General features: G+C 39.1%; 1 protein-coding gene across 1 annotated transcript in view; it reads left to right on the forward strand.

Annotated features, from left to right (window-relative positions):
- Nucleotides 1–14,833, forward strand: part of LOC108668232 (dual oxidase) — an 84,322-nt gene that overhangs the window by 46,265 nt on the left and 23,224 nt on the right. The window contains exons 5-8 of the mRNA XM_018155404.2: nucleotides 565–752; nucleotides 6,555–6,762; nucleotides 7,444–7,517; nucleotides 9,184–9,354. Of these exons, the coding sequence (XP_018010893.1) occupies nucleotides 565–752; nucleotides 6,555–6,762; nucleotides 7,444–7,517; nucleotides 9,184–9,354 (641 nt within the window). The remainder of the gene's footprint in view (nucleotides 1–564; nucleotides 753–6,554; nucleotides 6,763–7,443; nucleotides 7,518–9,183; nucleotides 9,355–14,833) is intronic.

Genomic DNA, 14,833 nt, shown 5'->3' on the forward strand with positions numbered 1-14,833 from the left:
CTGTTGGTATGATGGTCTGCCGCTCAGTTGGGGTCTGTTGGTATGATGGTCTGCCGCTCAGTTGGGGTCTGTTGGTATGATGGTCTGCCGCTCAGTTGGGGTCTGTTGGTATGATGGTCTGCCGCTCAGTCGGGGTCTGTTGGTATGATGGTCTGCCGCTCAGTCGGGGTCTGTTGGTATGATGGTCTGCCGCTCAGTCGGGGTCTGTTGGTATGATGGTCTGCAGCTCAGTTTGGGGGGTGTCAGTATGATGATTGTCGATCGGTTTAGGCAAATTTTGTCTCCATAATTATGAGCATTTGATTATTGGTTATTCATAATTTTCTTGTTCTTGTTCATACATACTGAAATTTTAACACAAGTGTTCTCAAGAACGGTATTAAAATACTTTTTGGTCAGTTCCTAAATTTCTTATTAATACTTTTATTATTGTTTGTGGATCTTTTACAATTCAAACTCAACTAAAATGTATCAAAAATCGGCCCTTTTTTTCCAAAGCTGAGTAGTTGATCAAATTTCTAAAAATTGTCCCGGCTTGTAACGCTTGATTTTTTCATTGTGCAGGTCAAGTTGTGTCCTCGGAGATCTTGCAGGCGTCGGAGGCAGGCTGTCCTATAGAGCTCCACAAGATCCCCATCGAACAATGCGACGAGATGTTCGACAAAGAGTGTAAAGGCGGTCGCTATATCCCCTTCAAGAGGGCAGGATACGACCGCAACACTGGCCAGAGCCCCAACAACCCCAGGGAACAGGTATTGCTCATAATTGTAATCTTTTATGTTATGTTAGTAAGCCTTCTTGTCGTATGAGATAGCGACGAAGAAGTGGATGGTGGCCACAGCATCCTTCACAACGAGGCAGGTTTTCGTCGTTGCATTAGCCTAAGTCCAGTAACCAATACTGGGATCAAGGAACGTACGTACCATCGAAAATAGTTACTAGTTCCTCACTACTTTTAGGAAATAACTCCTAACTAGTTCCTAACTACTCTTGGTTATGTGATATAAAAGTTTATCAGCCAATCACTGACAGCTTCCTAAGCTGAGCCCACGAATCCCTATCCATCCCTTGCATCCCTATCCTGCCCTATCCATCTTCTTGCATTTAAATCGCTGTGCCTAATCTCGAAATTTCGTGCAGGTAAATCGTTCTTACGAATCCTGAATCTCTGTGCAGTTAAATCGTTGCTTATGATCATTACGAATATTTATGTACTTGAATTTATCGCTGTTCCTTATCACGAATCTTGGTGAATCTACTGTAAATCACTGTTCCTCATGACTAATCTTAGGGAATCTAAATCGCTGTTTCTCATCACGAATCTTGTTGAATCTGAATCGCTGTTTCTAATCGCTAATCTTGGTGAATCTAAATAGCTGTTTTCTCATAACGAATCTCGTGAATCAAAATCGCTGTTTTTAATCGCGAATTTCCGAGTCATGTTTTCCTCCTTATATTTCAAAATAATTAAGTACTTTTTGAGACGTTTGTAAAAATGTAATCGCGAGAATAAAATATTTATTAGCTTGGTTTCCTAAGTACTTTCTTTCCAATTTCGGATATTTTTCTTCTGCGCAAAACACGGGTCGGTACAACATGTATTACTATTATTAGGCTACAGTAATGGTGCTAATTTACTAGTATTAGGTCTCTATAGTGGAGCCAATTAACTAGTATTACTAGTATTAGGTCGCACTATAACACAGCCCATTAGGGGACGTTTGAACGCCTCCGTCATTTGTGTCGCACTGAAAGGCCATCTTTTAAAAGCGGCAAGCGATGTCGCGTAATACGTAGAGTGAACGCGTAAAGCTTTTAGTTTGATATTGCTGCCAAGAACATCATTAATGTGAAACATTAATCATCATCAAGAACATCATTAATGTGAAAATATTGTAATTACGTATTTCATAAACCTCTTACTCCGATGTCGAAATTATTTGTTTCGATTGTATATGCTATATAGTTTAAATAAATTAACTATCGGTTTCTGCATCTGATTCTGGCGATGCCTTTCTTGTTTTGTTAAATGACTGTGATACTTTTTCACGTAATGCTTTATTTAACGATGTTTTCATTTAGTTTTAAAATCTAAATTTGAAGAATTCGGATCAATTTGTTACATGACTTGCAGGCCTGCAAGCGCCTTCGTTACGACGTGCTAGGGTCTTGTTAGGACGTGCTAGGGTGACAGGGTCTTCGTTAGGACGTGCTAGGGTCTTCGTTAGGACGTGCTAGGGTCTTCGTTAGGACGTGCTAGGGTCTTCGTATCGTCATTAAAAGGACAGCAGTTGTCTCGTTATTTTTGCTCTCCAATTACTTGAAATAATTTCAAACATTATGCAAAAATATACACAATTTATTTCTTTCTCACCTTTTTGATACTATTGTATTTTTATGTTCACATTTTAGCTCGCAAGAACCAAAATAAAATGTCATATATTATTGTGAAGTTGCAAGCCAATAACATTTTTAGTGATGGTTCTTGCACAAAAGCAAAGTTGAGAGAATTCTCAAGGATTCATGATAATGAAGGCCACGCGGAACATTGCACTGTGAATAGAGAAGCGCTTGCGGTGCTGAGTGTATTAGCTGAGTTGCAAATGATGAGGCTGGGGTGGGAGGCCTACAGTGCTGGCAGTTTCTCTACCCCCTGGGCCAAAAGGCGTGGCCTATTCGGGCACTAAGAAATTCCCAAGTTGTTTCAGACAAAAAAAAAAAAAAGAAAAAGAGATAGCCTCTCTGATTTTTAACTATATTTTTACTGTGAATTCTTTTTGCTTTGTATTCATACTAGTTAGAAATTTGTATTTTATTGTATCTATTCAATTTGACTTTAAATAAATGGTTGTTTCAACTCACGCGTATGGATTTTATGAGGTCGTAGTTTAATTTTGACATTTGTTGAATGTCTCTTGAATTGTTCCAGACCAAATATTTTTTTTTTGCTCTATTCGCTAAATGCTTTCTATCTCTCCTTAGAATGCATTCTATACACTCAAGAAACCATTTGCGTTGGCTCGGTTAAAAGCAATTTACGAACTCTTTCCGCTTTTTTTCTCGGTACACAATTAGCTTGTGATATGATTTCTATTTTGGCCTTCTCCAAAAAGTTGCCATGGTTTTCACTCGTACCAATCTTAAGGAACAGAATCGCCGGCAGCGCTGTAAGGTAGTTACCAGAACGCCTCTTCTTGATTGTCGGCGCTGACAGCGTAAGAACAAAAACTGTAGCTTGGTAATTATCCTCCATAAGAAAATATGTTTAGCTTACACAGCGGAGACGAGGATGCATTGCGTGATATTCCGTTGATGGTTTAGCTGTTTTTCTGGCATCTTGACTCTGAAGTGAAACTAGACGTTCCGCCGAGGCCGACTTTACTTGAATGACTCCTAATTATATGATGATTACTGTGAGATGATAATTATCGTGCAATGACGACCGTAAGCAACAATATTTTCTTTTATTACAGTTGCCTTCTAGAGCCTGTGTAAATTTGAAATGTGTTTAGGGACGATTGGATATGCTACTGTGTATATAAATTGGTTTAACTTGAAGATAACTCGATTACCTAAAATTCCTGCGAAGAAGCAAAGTCATTAAGTAATTTCCGTAGTAACGGCCATGATGTACTTCATCTTGTCCAAATTTTACTAAATTCGGTTATTTAGTTCAATGAAAACTCGTGAAGGTTACTGAAATAATCAAATGAATAATGTTTCTCCATACCTAGCAGCCATTTGTTTCCCTGATCAAACTAGATAGCTACGTTTAAGTTTTAATGATCGTCAGGATAGTTAGCACAGTTTCAAATATTTCTAACATTTTAATTTGAATTGAGTTATAAAAGTAGCTGCTAATATAAATCCTGTTGCGTCTTGCATACCACGCAAGGTGACGACAAGAAAAATTACATGTATTCTAATATTTGAGATAAAACACTGCTGGGGGAAGTGTTCAACATCTCCTGTGCTCGTATAGGTGTGTGCCTCAAAGTGTGTCGGCCTGGATTACCTACAACGATATGAGGTGTTGTCGTTGATTACGTACAACGATATGAGGTGTTGTCGTTGATTACGTACAACGATATGAGGTGTTGTCGTTGATTACGTGCAACGATATGAGGTGTTGTCGTTGATTACGTACAACGATATGAGGTGTTGTCGTTGATATCGCCAAATCAAATGGACGCTCGAGTGTTGGATACAGGGGATTGATGGAATCACGCAATATAGAGAGTTTTCAATGCGTAAGACTGTAAGCTGTTTTCTTTCTGCGTGAAAAAAATATTCGTATAATTTCCAAGAGTGAGAGAGACAATTATGTTGAGGTACCAAAAGCGGACTTCGGTTTTCGGCGAACAACGGTACATAGTCACATATTTGAACTGAACTCCTAAATTGTTGTCCATGTTTCATAAGCCTACATTTTTAACGCTGGGCTGCTGCAAACAAGTAATATATTTCTCTCGAGATGCCAATTAAGTGAATGCGTTTACAACTTGCCACGACAACAGGTCATCATTATCTCGCCAGTTCATTCTCATCACCTTCTTGCTTGGTAATGAGGCTGACATGCAGATGTTCCTGCCGTGCAAAGGAGCGTGTCTTTAACGACATGTTTTTGAAGGACTCGTACTTTCGTACTTAATTTCACTTCCTGCGGTCCTATAATGGTTCATGCAATGAAATATCATTTATTGTAGTTAAGCTTACCGTGCACAATGTATTGTATCTTTATGATCATCTGGCGCTCAAATTTGCTTTAGCGAGCTATCTCCTGATCTCACTGACCATCAATGCCCGCTCGATACTCTTCATCCCCCATGCCTCTCTCTCTCCCTCTTTCTAGCCCCATAGTAACTTTATTTTAAAGAGCCAAAGCTGTGGTGTAACGAGCAATCGGCTTGACGTCTTATTGCCATCCAGTGGCAGTAAATCGCCAAAATTACCGTCAGTGAATCGCCACTGATCATAAATTTCTTCTATGGAGCCACGACCTGCCAATACTTGCATGTGCTCTCTCACTCGCACAGGCTTGGTTTTTTTCTTCGACTGTGAACTCGCTTGCGACAGCGAGCCCCGTGTCTTCATTACTGGCGTTTGTTTCGTTTATTTCCCAAGACAAATGGTTTAGGTGCATTTTTCATTGCTTGCTTGATGGTGAGTAATGATGAGTCCATGCATCTTCCCTTCGTCGGCAGTTCATGATTGCAGCTAATTCAATGCGCTTGAAAAACTATTTGCCACTGTAGCACCCTAAACTTGCCAAATTAACATACATACTATGCCATTTGTGTACAATTTATGGAGACTCTTCTAATCTTCAGCAACTTAAATGAACTCGACCACTCGCTGCGGACAGAGGTGAAATTTTTTGTCGCAACGTAAAAAATGTCTATTTTAGAGAATCGAAGAATTTTTAGAATTTTTTCATAACTAAAACCAATCGTGCCCGGTTTTCTTTCTTGCAAAAATGTGTCATTGAGAAATACAATTTTTAAAAATTAGAAAGTTATTCCTGCGCTTTCCACTTACTTGATTGCATTATGTGATGGAACTTCGACCGAATTTCTTTTTTCCGTTCAATTAAGACGATGGATATCAGCATGGTGGTTTACAGGCGTAGCACAGCAATATGCTTGTCACTTATTAGCTTTATGACGAGAAAGAATAATTCTTGTTCGGCAGCACAAGCGCAGTCTAACTTTTTCGCTCAATTTTCTGGTATAAACCTAAGCTTCCGATGACTAGTAAAAATAGAAATTATTCTTTATTTGATAATAATTTTACGGTTTTGATATTTTTAGTTCCCACTGAGTTATTGGAAATTAACTCTCATTAGTTCATATAGTTGTTCTCATTATGTAACCAGATTAAAGTCGTGCTAAAATATCGGCAAAAAGTACTGGTTTCGAGCCCTTCACGTGGCTCTTCTGGTTTCGGGGATTTTTCCTGCTTGTGATTGTTTTGCATTTATATTTGGTCGTGTAAGACACTACACATTTGGCCGTGAAATCTTACTGCGGATGTCTCTCTTGCGACCAAGTTACTATGCTGGATGTATGGTTTGGACCTTCCCTTCCTACATCATCTTACGGTCAGCCAACGTACCGTGGAAACACCAACTTGCACGAGGGACTTCCGTTTCGATATTCTTTTCGTCCAAAAAATGGAAAGGAATCAAGGGAAAGCTTCCAGCACTAAATTAGTATGCTTAGCAAATTTATGAAGGTCACACGGCAGTTTGATCTAAACTCACGGTTCGAACCAGTAAACGTTTACTGCTGCATCAAAACCTTTTTAAATAGCCGAACTTTTGATCAAAAACTTTCAATATGCAAAACAAACCATGTTCATTTTATCACAAATAAATATTCTTATCCAGTTCGATTAAAACACATGCTACGTACAAAACATACCATGTTTATTTGATCACAAATAAAGTTTTTTATCCAGTCCGATCAAAAACATTTGCAACATGCAAAATATCCCATGTTCATTTTGTCACAAATAAAGTTTCTCATGCAGTTGTGTTGTGTGTTTGTTCGCAGCTGAACTACGTGACGTCATGGATAGACGGATCGTTCGTGTACAGCACCAGCGAAGCTCGCCTCAACATGCTCAGGTCGTTCAAGAACGGAACGTTCCTCGCAGACCCCGACGATCCGCACATGCCTCCTCGCAATACGCGACGAATCCCCATGGACAATCACCCCACTCCTCATGTGCTCAAAATCCTGCCTCCTGAGAGGATGTTTTGTGAGTAGATTATATCCTGAGAATCGTTGATAAATTAGAAGTGGTTGTAGCAACGCTCAGCCCCATTAGGAACATTCTCCCCATTGCGATTAACAGAACACACTAACCGGAGACGATCTGGCAAAGGTTTTTCATACTCTACAATTTTCCGTCCTTCCTTCCACTTGAATTTAATTTCTTTAGTTTAATTTTCTTTATTATTCTCATTTGAATCCATCCAATCTCATCACGTCTTGCCTAGTAATCATGTTCATTCATTTACATGCACATGTCCTTGTATGGTTACTGTATGAAATACGAGGCTTACAGGAAAGAACTGATTGTCCGGTGAAAACATCGTTTGCTAACAAAACACAAACATAATTTGCATAATTATTTCTTTGTGAGTACTTATGTTTTATGTCCCCAATGTCTTTCTTGTACCTCTATAATTTTACGAGCTCCTGCTCTTAAGTTCTTAATCTGAGGTCACACCGCTCCGAACGAGGCAGCAGTTCAATTTCATCATCATACTTTCTCCTTGATTAGACCGGGCAAAACAGAGCGCCGTGTTTATAGGGAGTGTCACTAGCTGAGGCATTCATCCGTCACTGTAGGTTTGTGGCGAGCAATAGAGGCACTAAAACTGAGGTGTACGTCGCCCCCTTGTGAGCGCGATGTATGGATGACGCCTTATTGCAGGGCGCACCTCCATCACAGGCATCCATCTCGGGCCTCGCCCTCATCATCCAGTCGCTCTAGAGTTCCTCTTTAGAGTTCTTTCATTAGATTTTTTATTCTACGCAAATTAATAACATGATAAGTCATCTGTCACATTCAACACAATTTTTTAAGAGAAATTTGTGCTTTGCTTCTAAAGTGCTATTTCACGCTGCATAGTCGCATCCTATTATTAAAACCGGAAAACATATAGACTTCTCGTGCACTGCATTCCGAACTGAATGGAATTCCGATTCATTTTCAAATTCATTTTTCCGATGCTACTCTTCTGCTAGACTTTAGATTGTCCGTAATCACCAGTGGTCAGTCATGCATAAATCTCACGTCAGGCCATGAGCTTGAGGTATTCATGATATATGGCGCACGGAAGACTCAAAGTTCATTAGACCTGTCAAGATGCCTTCCTGCTAATTCGCTTCTCTCTTTCTAGACATGCAGAGATTGGGCATGAAAGCTCTGCCTTAAGATGGCATCCTGATATGAAGAGTTCAGTGTAAAAAATATTCGCATTCATCCTCCTCGCATTGCGTAGTCTCAGCTATATGTAACGTAGTAGGTAGGTAATGTGTGATAAGACGTTAGTAGTTCCACTTGGAACGGGAAAAAGATTAACCGTTGTTGTAAATTCCTCTTTATCTCACTGAACAAGTTATGGAGATGAGAAATTATTTAATGTCGCGTTTTACTATCGCATTATAAAAGCATTTATTAGCCAAAACTCTGAATTCTCGAAATTATTAGGTACACCGGACAGATGTATTTTTGTGAGAATAATTTTAGGTTTTTGCTTCAGATTCTTTTACTGTCAGAATTAGGCTTGTGTTACGTCATCATCTATTATTGTTATCTCGGTAGAAATTATGGACTTTGTACAAGTTGAAATACCCCCTCTATGCCAGCATAGACATCCGTTGAGCTCATGCAGCCTCTAGAAAACGGTATTGGAAACATTTAGATATCGTTTGGAGTTTATTCTGTTTTATGCTAAAATGTAAAATGTATCTTAGCGAGCGGGATCTTGTAGTTGATTTTGATCAAAAACAAAGAACTTTTCAATCTAAATTTATTCCTGACCAAAACTCTTTCTCATTTATGAGTTGATTTTGATCATTATTCAGTCCTGTTGAAGAACACCTAATACTGTAGACAATTTTGTTCCATCAATTCTGCTCAACTGTTTTGTTTCAACAACAGCAATTATCCTCTGATCGTTTTGTTTTCACTTGAAAACGCAGTATGCTTTGATTGTTTAAAATACTTGTGCCATTATTCATCTTAAATCGCTAATTCCCCAACATTTTAAAACTAAAGAAAATGCAAAATTCTCTCGGTGAATATGAGGTGAATTTTCATTTCTGCTAAATTTTTGCTGATCAAATTTTTTTAATGCCACATAAATACGCAGACCTTCGATAGCGTTGAGCCCACAAAAATAAATTTCCTCTGACGGCTTTGATTTGCCAAAGAAATTTCCATCTATCCCTTGATCGCCATGGAATTATTAAGAACTTTATATTCCCATGCCACAGTAATATTAAGAACTTTATGTTTCCATGTCACAGTAATATTAAGAACTTAATGTTTCCACTGTCTCTTATACACATCTAGATGTGTATAAGAGACAGCAAATGTAGTAACCCAGAGATAATACCTGTTGCAGCGATTAGTCAAGTCTGCTATTAAATTATTATANGTCTTCAGGTGGGTGACGAGGATGTCTTCCAGCGCGCCAGACGACACGTCATAGCCAGTCTTCAGGTGGGTGACGAGGATGTCTTCCAGCGCGCCAGACGACACGTCATAGCCAGTCTTCAGGTGGGTGACGAGGATGTCTTCCAGCGCGCCAGACGACACGTCATAGCCAGTCTTCAGGTGGGTGACGAGGATGTCTTTCAGCTCGTCGGATTGTGGTGGGAAAATAAATAAGGCTAAGAGTCCGCACACTATTGAGTAAATATTACCAGCTTCAGATCATCTTAATTGTTTAATTGTCAGTTCTAGAATACATTGCAAAAACTTTATAAATCCATAACGAACACGGGTCGCGCGGTTATTTCTTCTTTACAATGCATGGAGGTTCACCTTTGCCCCATCCATAGCATGATACCATCGCACCTCTGATCTTCTGTTGCCTTCATTGTATTTTAATGCAACATTTGACGCAAAGACTTTCTTGGCTGTGGCAGCTCATCCATCAATGTCGCTATTTTCCCGTTCTTGTTCATTCTCGCCTCGGTTTGTCCTTTATAAGCGAGCCCTTGTATTAAGAAAAGGATCTCGCGGTGAGGGGTTATCTGAGAGGTCATGAATTTTTATGACTGGATTATTGAGAACTTGTTTAAAATTCCATACATTTGTCTATAACTTTGTAGTAATTCTTTAGTGTCCTTTCCATTACAGTTAAATGCTTGAATTCATTAGGAGATAGAAGGTTAAGATTGGCACTGAACTCGTGCAGTCTTCAGCTCAATCGCTGGAACCGATTCTTCAAAATTTACATTTTTAAATGAGTGCCTCCCGCTAGAATCGTCGGATCTGTATTTTTGTTCCGCGTTGCGCTCTTTTTTGCTCGGCCAAGAAAATAAAAATCATTATTAGCTCCTTCTCTCTTTCTTGCTCCGTCAATTAGGAAAAAATAGGACGTCCATCGTTCATCATTCTTTTCTCCTTTTCTTTCTTCCTCTCTCGCTTTCTCTCAGTCCGATGTGTAAAAAATTCGATTTTGGGACTATCAAGAACCGGATGCGACATCCCTGTATTCTTTTTATTAGTCGTGTCGCGTTTTGTCGTGATTCTTGGATGCTTCTCAGCAGAGCGTCAGGCTCGCTCGTTATCGCGGTTACTGCTCAGTCTCTGTCGTTGCTGCTCACTTCAAGACGCCCCAATGTCATAAAATTTTCTCAAATGTCCCGGCTTAGATAATGCTGCTTATTGTTACATAACTTTGATAATGATACAAAGCGCCTATTAATTAACGTTGTGAAAACTATCCCGAATAATTTCAGGAACAAAGAATTTCAACGAATGTGACTGATCCAAATGAGGAAAGTTTATTCAAGAAGATCGTAAACAGTTGATGCTGGGATCTAATGATACTAAACCGCTCATGCGGGTATCTAGGTAATGATACCAAACAGTTGATGCGGGTATCTAGGTAATGATACTTAATCAGAAATAATGGTTTGACCTTTTTGGCAGACCGAGCGGGTCAAGTTTTTGTCATTTCCCAAATCAGCGAGTGAATAGATCTTTGCGTGTGGTCATTCGTTGTAAGATAAGACGCTTGCATGTAAAGCAGCTTTTATGTGGGCTGGTCCACCTTCTCCTTGTTTACTGGGACTGCCTGATCTTTTATTAATAGCTTGTACGACCCCAGCATGTATAGGCACGTGTGTTTACTTGCCAGAGGCTTGTGTGTTCCTGGCAATACAGGCATTTCACTTTCTATGATCACCCGACGTTAGTGTTGTGACTGAATTAGCTCATTTCATGTAGTTTTTCTCATTTAGAACAATGAAAAAATTTATTCATAAACATACTAAGTAGAAATCACTTCTTGCAAGCTATAACTGAAATTAAGGTATCAACTTAGGCTTATTTTTCATTCAATACCAAATTCTTACGTCGGGTCATTTATACATGACAGTGTAGTCGCCATCACTCATGACACAGGAGTAGCCACACATTCTGCCAGGAGGTCCATTCTCTCCGAGTGTTTGCTATGCTAATTTCTGGGGACCGAGAGTTTTGCACTTTTCCACAGCATCATTTGTCAGAGTTTCGAGGCTGCAATTAGTGAGTCCAACATCAGAGTTAACGTCTATGCCTGAGCTTCTGGAAAGTTGCCATTTTTGGAGCGCTGCTGAAGTCATTAATCATCGAATAACATCAATCATTTCCTAAAACCACACCCCACATTTCGAGTTTAACGTCTTATTTCGCAAGACGTAAGAGTCTCGGCTTTTCGGGAACTTCTTATGTTGATTGATTGTATTGTTAGCTGTTGCATTAGTTCACTAAGTGCAGTTCCTGTTATCCAATCGGCCTGTTATGTTGTCCACAATTCTTTTCCTATCAAACTTACCACAATTAATATTTCGTTATAAAACCAGCGATATAACATCTCAATCGTAAAAAAGGAATTAATTAAGAAATGCGTTGAAATAATGGCAGAGCTATAATTATGAATCATGTGCAGGACCATCAGATATGTTACTAATATTTTAAAATTTGAATTCCCATTGATACGTAAACCTTCTCTTCGTTGAATCAACTCATGAACAATAATTAAGAGTCCAGCATGCATGCCCAAGTGACTTTTGCTATCGCCTAGAATGTTTTTATATTTAGATCCAGCATATTTTCAGCCGTCATCATCCTTAGTTTCTGGCTGCCGCATTTATTTTAGATATGTTAATAGCTACATATTTAATGAATGCGTCAATCTATTAATGAGAGTTAATCGCACGAGCTGCTAAACATAAATACCAGTTTAACTTTGATCCGATCCAACATGTCCAATAGACGACTGAAAGGGTGGTCGTCTATTTTCATAACTGTCCATTCACGATTTTTTTTAATCTTCTGATTTTTTATGGGTAAATTATCGTGAAGTACTAAATAAAATTGATTTTGCCTGACTACTAATTATTTTAATTTTTATTCAACGATATAAGAAAATTTCAATATTTACCTTCACTATTTACTGACTCCTGCGTTCACTCGAGATGAGGTGACTCAGCAATTTCACGAGTCTCGATTCTTTCTTTCTGTTCATGAGGAGGCATTCGGTGCCCATAAAATCGACTGCTCGAGACGATCTGTAGTGCTTATTTCAGCCCTCGGCTGGCCCTCCTGCTTTATTGCTGAACCTTTCGGCCTGCACTTGTGCTTTATTGCTGAACCTTTCGGCCTGCACTTGTGTTTTATTGCTGAATTGCTGAACCTTTCGGCCTGCACTTGTGCTTTATTGCAGCTTCTGCTGAGAGGAGAAATGCCCGCTGCGCATCAAGTTGCATTCACACCCTAGAACACTCACTCATTTTTTTCGCAATGAAGTCCATCTTCTATAAAGAAAATAAGAAATTGCGGCACCGCTTCTTCACTGTACAAGTATACCTATACTCCGTTCCTACGTAGGATTTATTAGATTTTGGTAATTTGTTTTACTGCATGTAAAGCTAGTACCTATATATATGTATTCATTGTATTTAAATTCATTGTATATAAATAAGCATAGATCGAGTGTCGTTGCACTAACACAATCGTGTAAATTTTGAAGCAGCTTGCAGAGATTTGTGACGATGCCTTGCTTGCTGCGCTCACTTTCTCTTCTCAGAATTTTCAATCTGAATAAAATTATTAAATAATGTTTTGGAAAAAATTATCCAAGATAAATCCTTCGTATCTTGAGTTGATGGTAGTTTTTCAACAGGATTTCTTTATGGACAAAGACAAGAATTCGAATACCGGTACTCTATTTATTTCCCGAAGGCCACTTAAAAATCTAAAGGCAATTCATATATAAAATGAGAAAGACAGTTTTTAGAAAAAAGCGTAAAAAAAAGAAATATTTTACGTTGACTCTGCGATCATTTTCATGAGCGGCAAGAAATGCGGACAAAATTATGTACTGTTTAAGTAGCCCTTAACGAAAAGCGTTATTTAGGTACAACATTTTCTTGTCATTTATGGTCAAAAATACTGCTCAACAAACGAAATCCGGAAATCCTCCTAGAGACGTCCGATGACGTGAAAATATTGTAATTGATTTGAGATCATGCAATAGAAAACAAGAAGATCATGAAATAAAAAAACCTTAGCGTTCTTTCGGAATGAGCTCCGATCTGCTTGATAGTTCCTCGATTTGTTCTATAACCGATCGATGTGTCTGAGAACGCGTTTACCTGTATACGCTCGAAGGCGTTCGACTTCATCGCCCTTAAAATTGGAGAAAACGAACTACACTGACATAGTGGCAAACGTATTGCTAAAGGCTCCCTTGTCTACTGCCGAGGACGTTTTTCTCCCAAGTCATTCATGCAGTGAAATAGAGTGTGTTATTGCATTTACTGTTCTACACCTCGCTCGACTTACTTTATCCACCAGCCACGCAATGAGTTAACATTCAGCTCTATTCTATTAAATAATGAGTGACGTCGTAATTACTGACTTAAATTCACTGATAACAGATAATTTTTAGCTGATATTCACAAGGTAAACGTCTTTATAACATACTAACATTATTATAATTTATGAAGACAAAACATAACATAAATCTACTAGTTTGCGGTTACGTCGGCTTTGAGGATGAAGCAACTGACTCATAAAGTTGCTGTTGGTTATCCTCAACGTTGAGGCCGAGGTTGTCGCCTCATGTTGCGGTCTGAGGAGCGCATTATTGTCGTGAGCTGTTCAGGCGACGCAGTCGTCACGCATTCTTGGTACGCAGGGCCACTCAACTATTGTCTTTGCTCGTTCAATGTTACACTTAACAGCTCACAGGAATTCTGCATTCACACCTGATGCTCGTTCAGAACCTGCAAACTCATATTGATCTTTGTTATTTGAGGCATTTTCTTCATTACTGTTCAAGTTGTGCTTCTATGTTGAAAATTTATCCAATATTTTTTGACGAGTGTATTTATCATAGCGCCTTAAATTCATTCAGAAACAGATTTTTTACGGCGAAAAAGCGTATATTTTGACGGTTATTTTTTAATATTAAGAATTCAGAGATATACTACCGACGACCGGGCAATGCATCGATCGATCGTATGAAGTCGTCGATATGCGCACCGTCGCAATATCGGGCGCTCTTACCCATGCGTCTCAGGGCCTACGTGACCTGCGAGGCAGCACAATGAAAGTCAATGCCAGCTCTTGATCTAGCCGCTGACGTGGCTGGCGCAACAAGAGTCATTGTCAGCTCTTGATCTAGCCGCTGACGTGGCTGGCGCAACAAGAGTCATTGTCAGCTCTTGATCTAGCCGCTGACGTGTCTGGCGCGGGTTCCTGGAAAAATCCTCGCATCGTCCACGTGATCCAATGAAGAGTCGACACGGAGCTTGAACAGCTGCTATTTTTGGGACCGTTCATGTCCTTTTTTTACGGAAGAGATCAAACATTTAATGTAGTATATTCATTGCCGTCTGTGATGGAGATAAGCAATCTACAGTGGGGGAAAATAAATATTCGCACACTTGAAAAATCGTATTTTAATGTATGTAAGTACACAAACTTAACAGGAAAAGTGATTTAAATTATGTATAGAGACGCATAGTATTCAAAAATACTATCAAAAGAAATTAAATCTCAATGCAACAAAAAACAATGCAACATGTTCACTTTT

Source organism: Hyalella azteca, unplaced genomic scaffold, assembly GCF_000764305.2.
Source record: "Hyalella azteca isolate HAZT.00-mixed unplaced genomic scaffold, Hazt_2.0.2 contig5104, whole genome shotgun sequence".
NCBI classification, from domain to species: Eukaryota; Metazoa; Arthropoda; class Malacostraca; order Amphipoda; family Hyalellidae; genus Hyalella; species Hyalella azteca.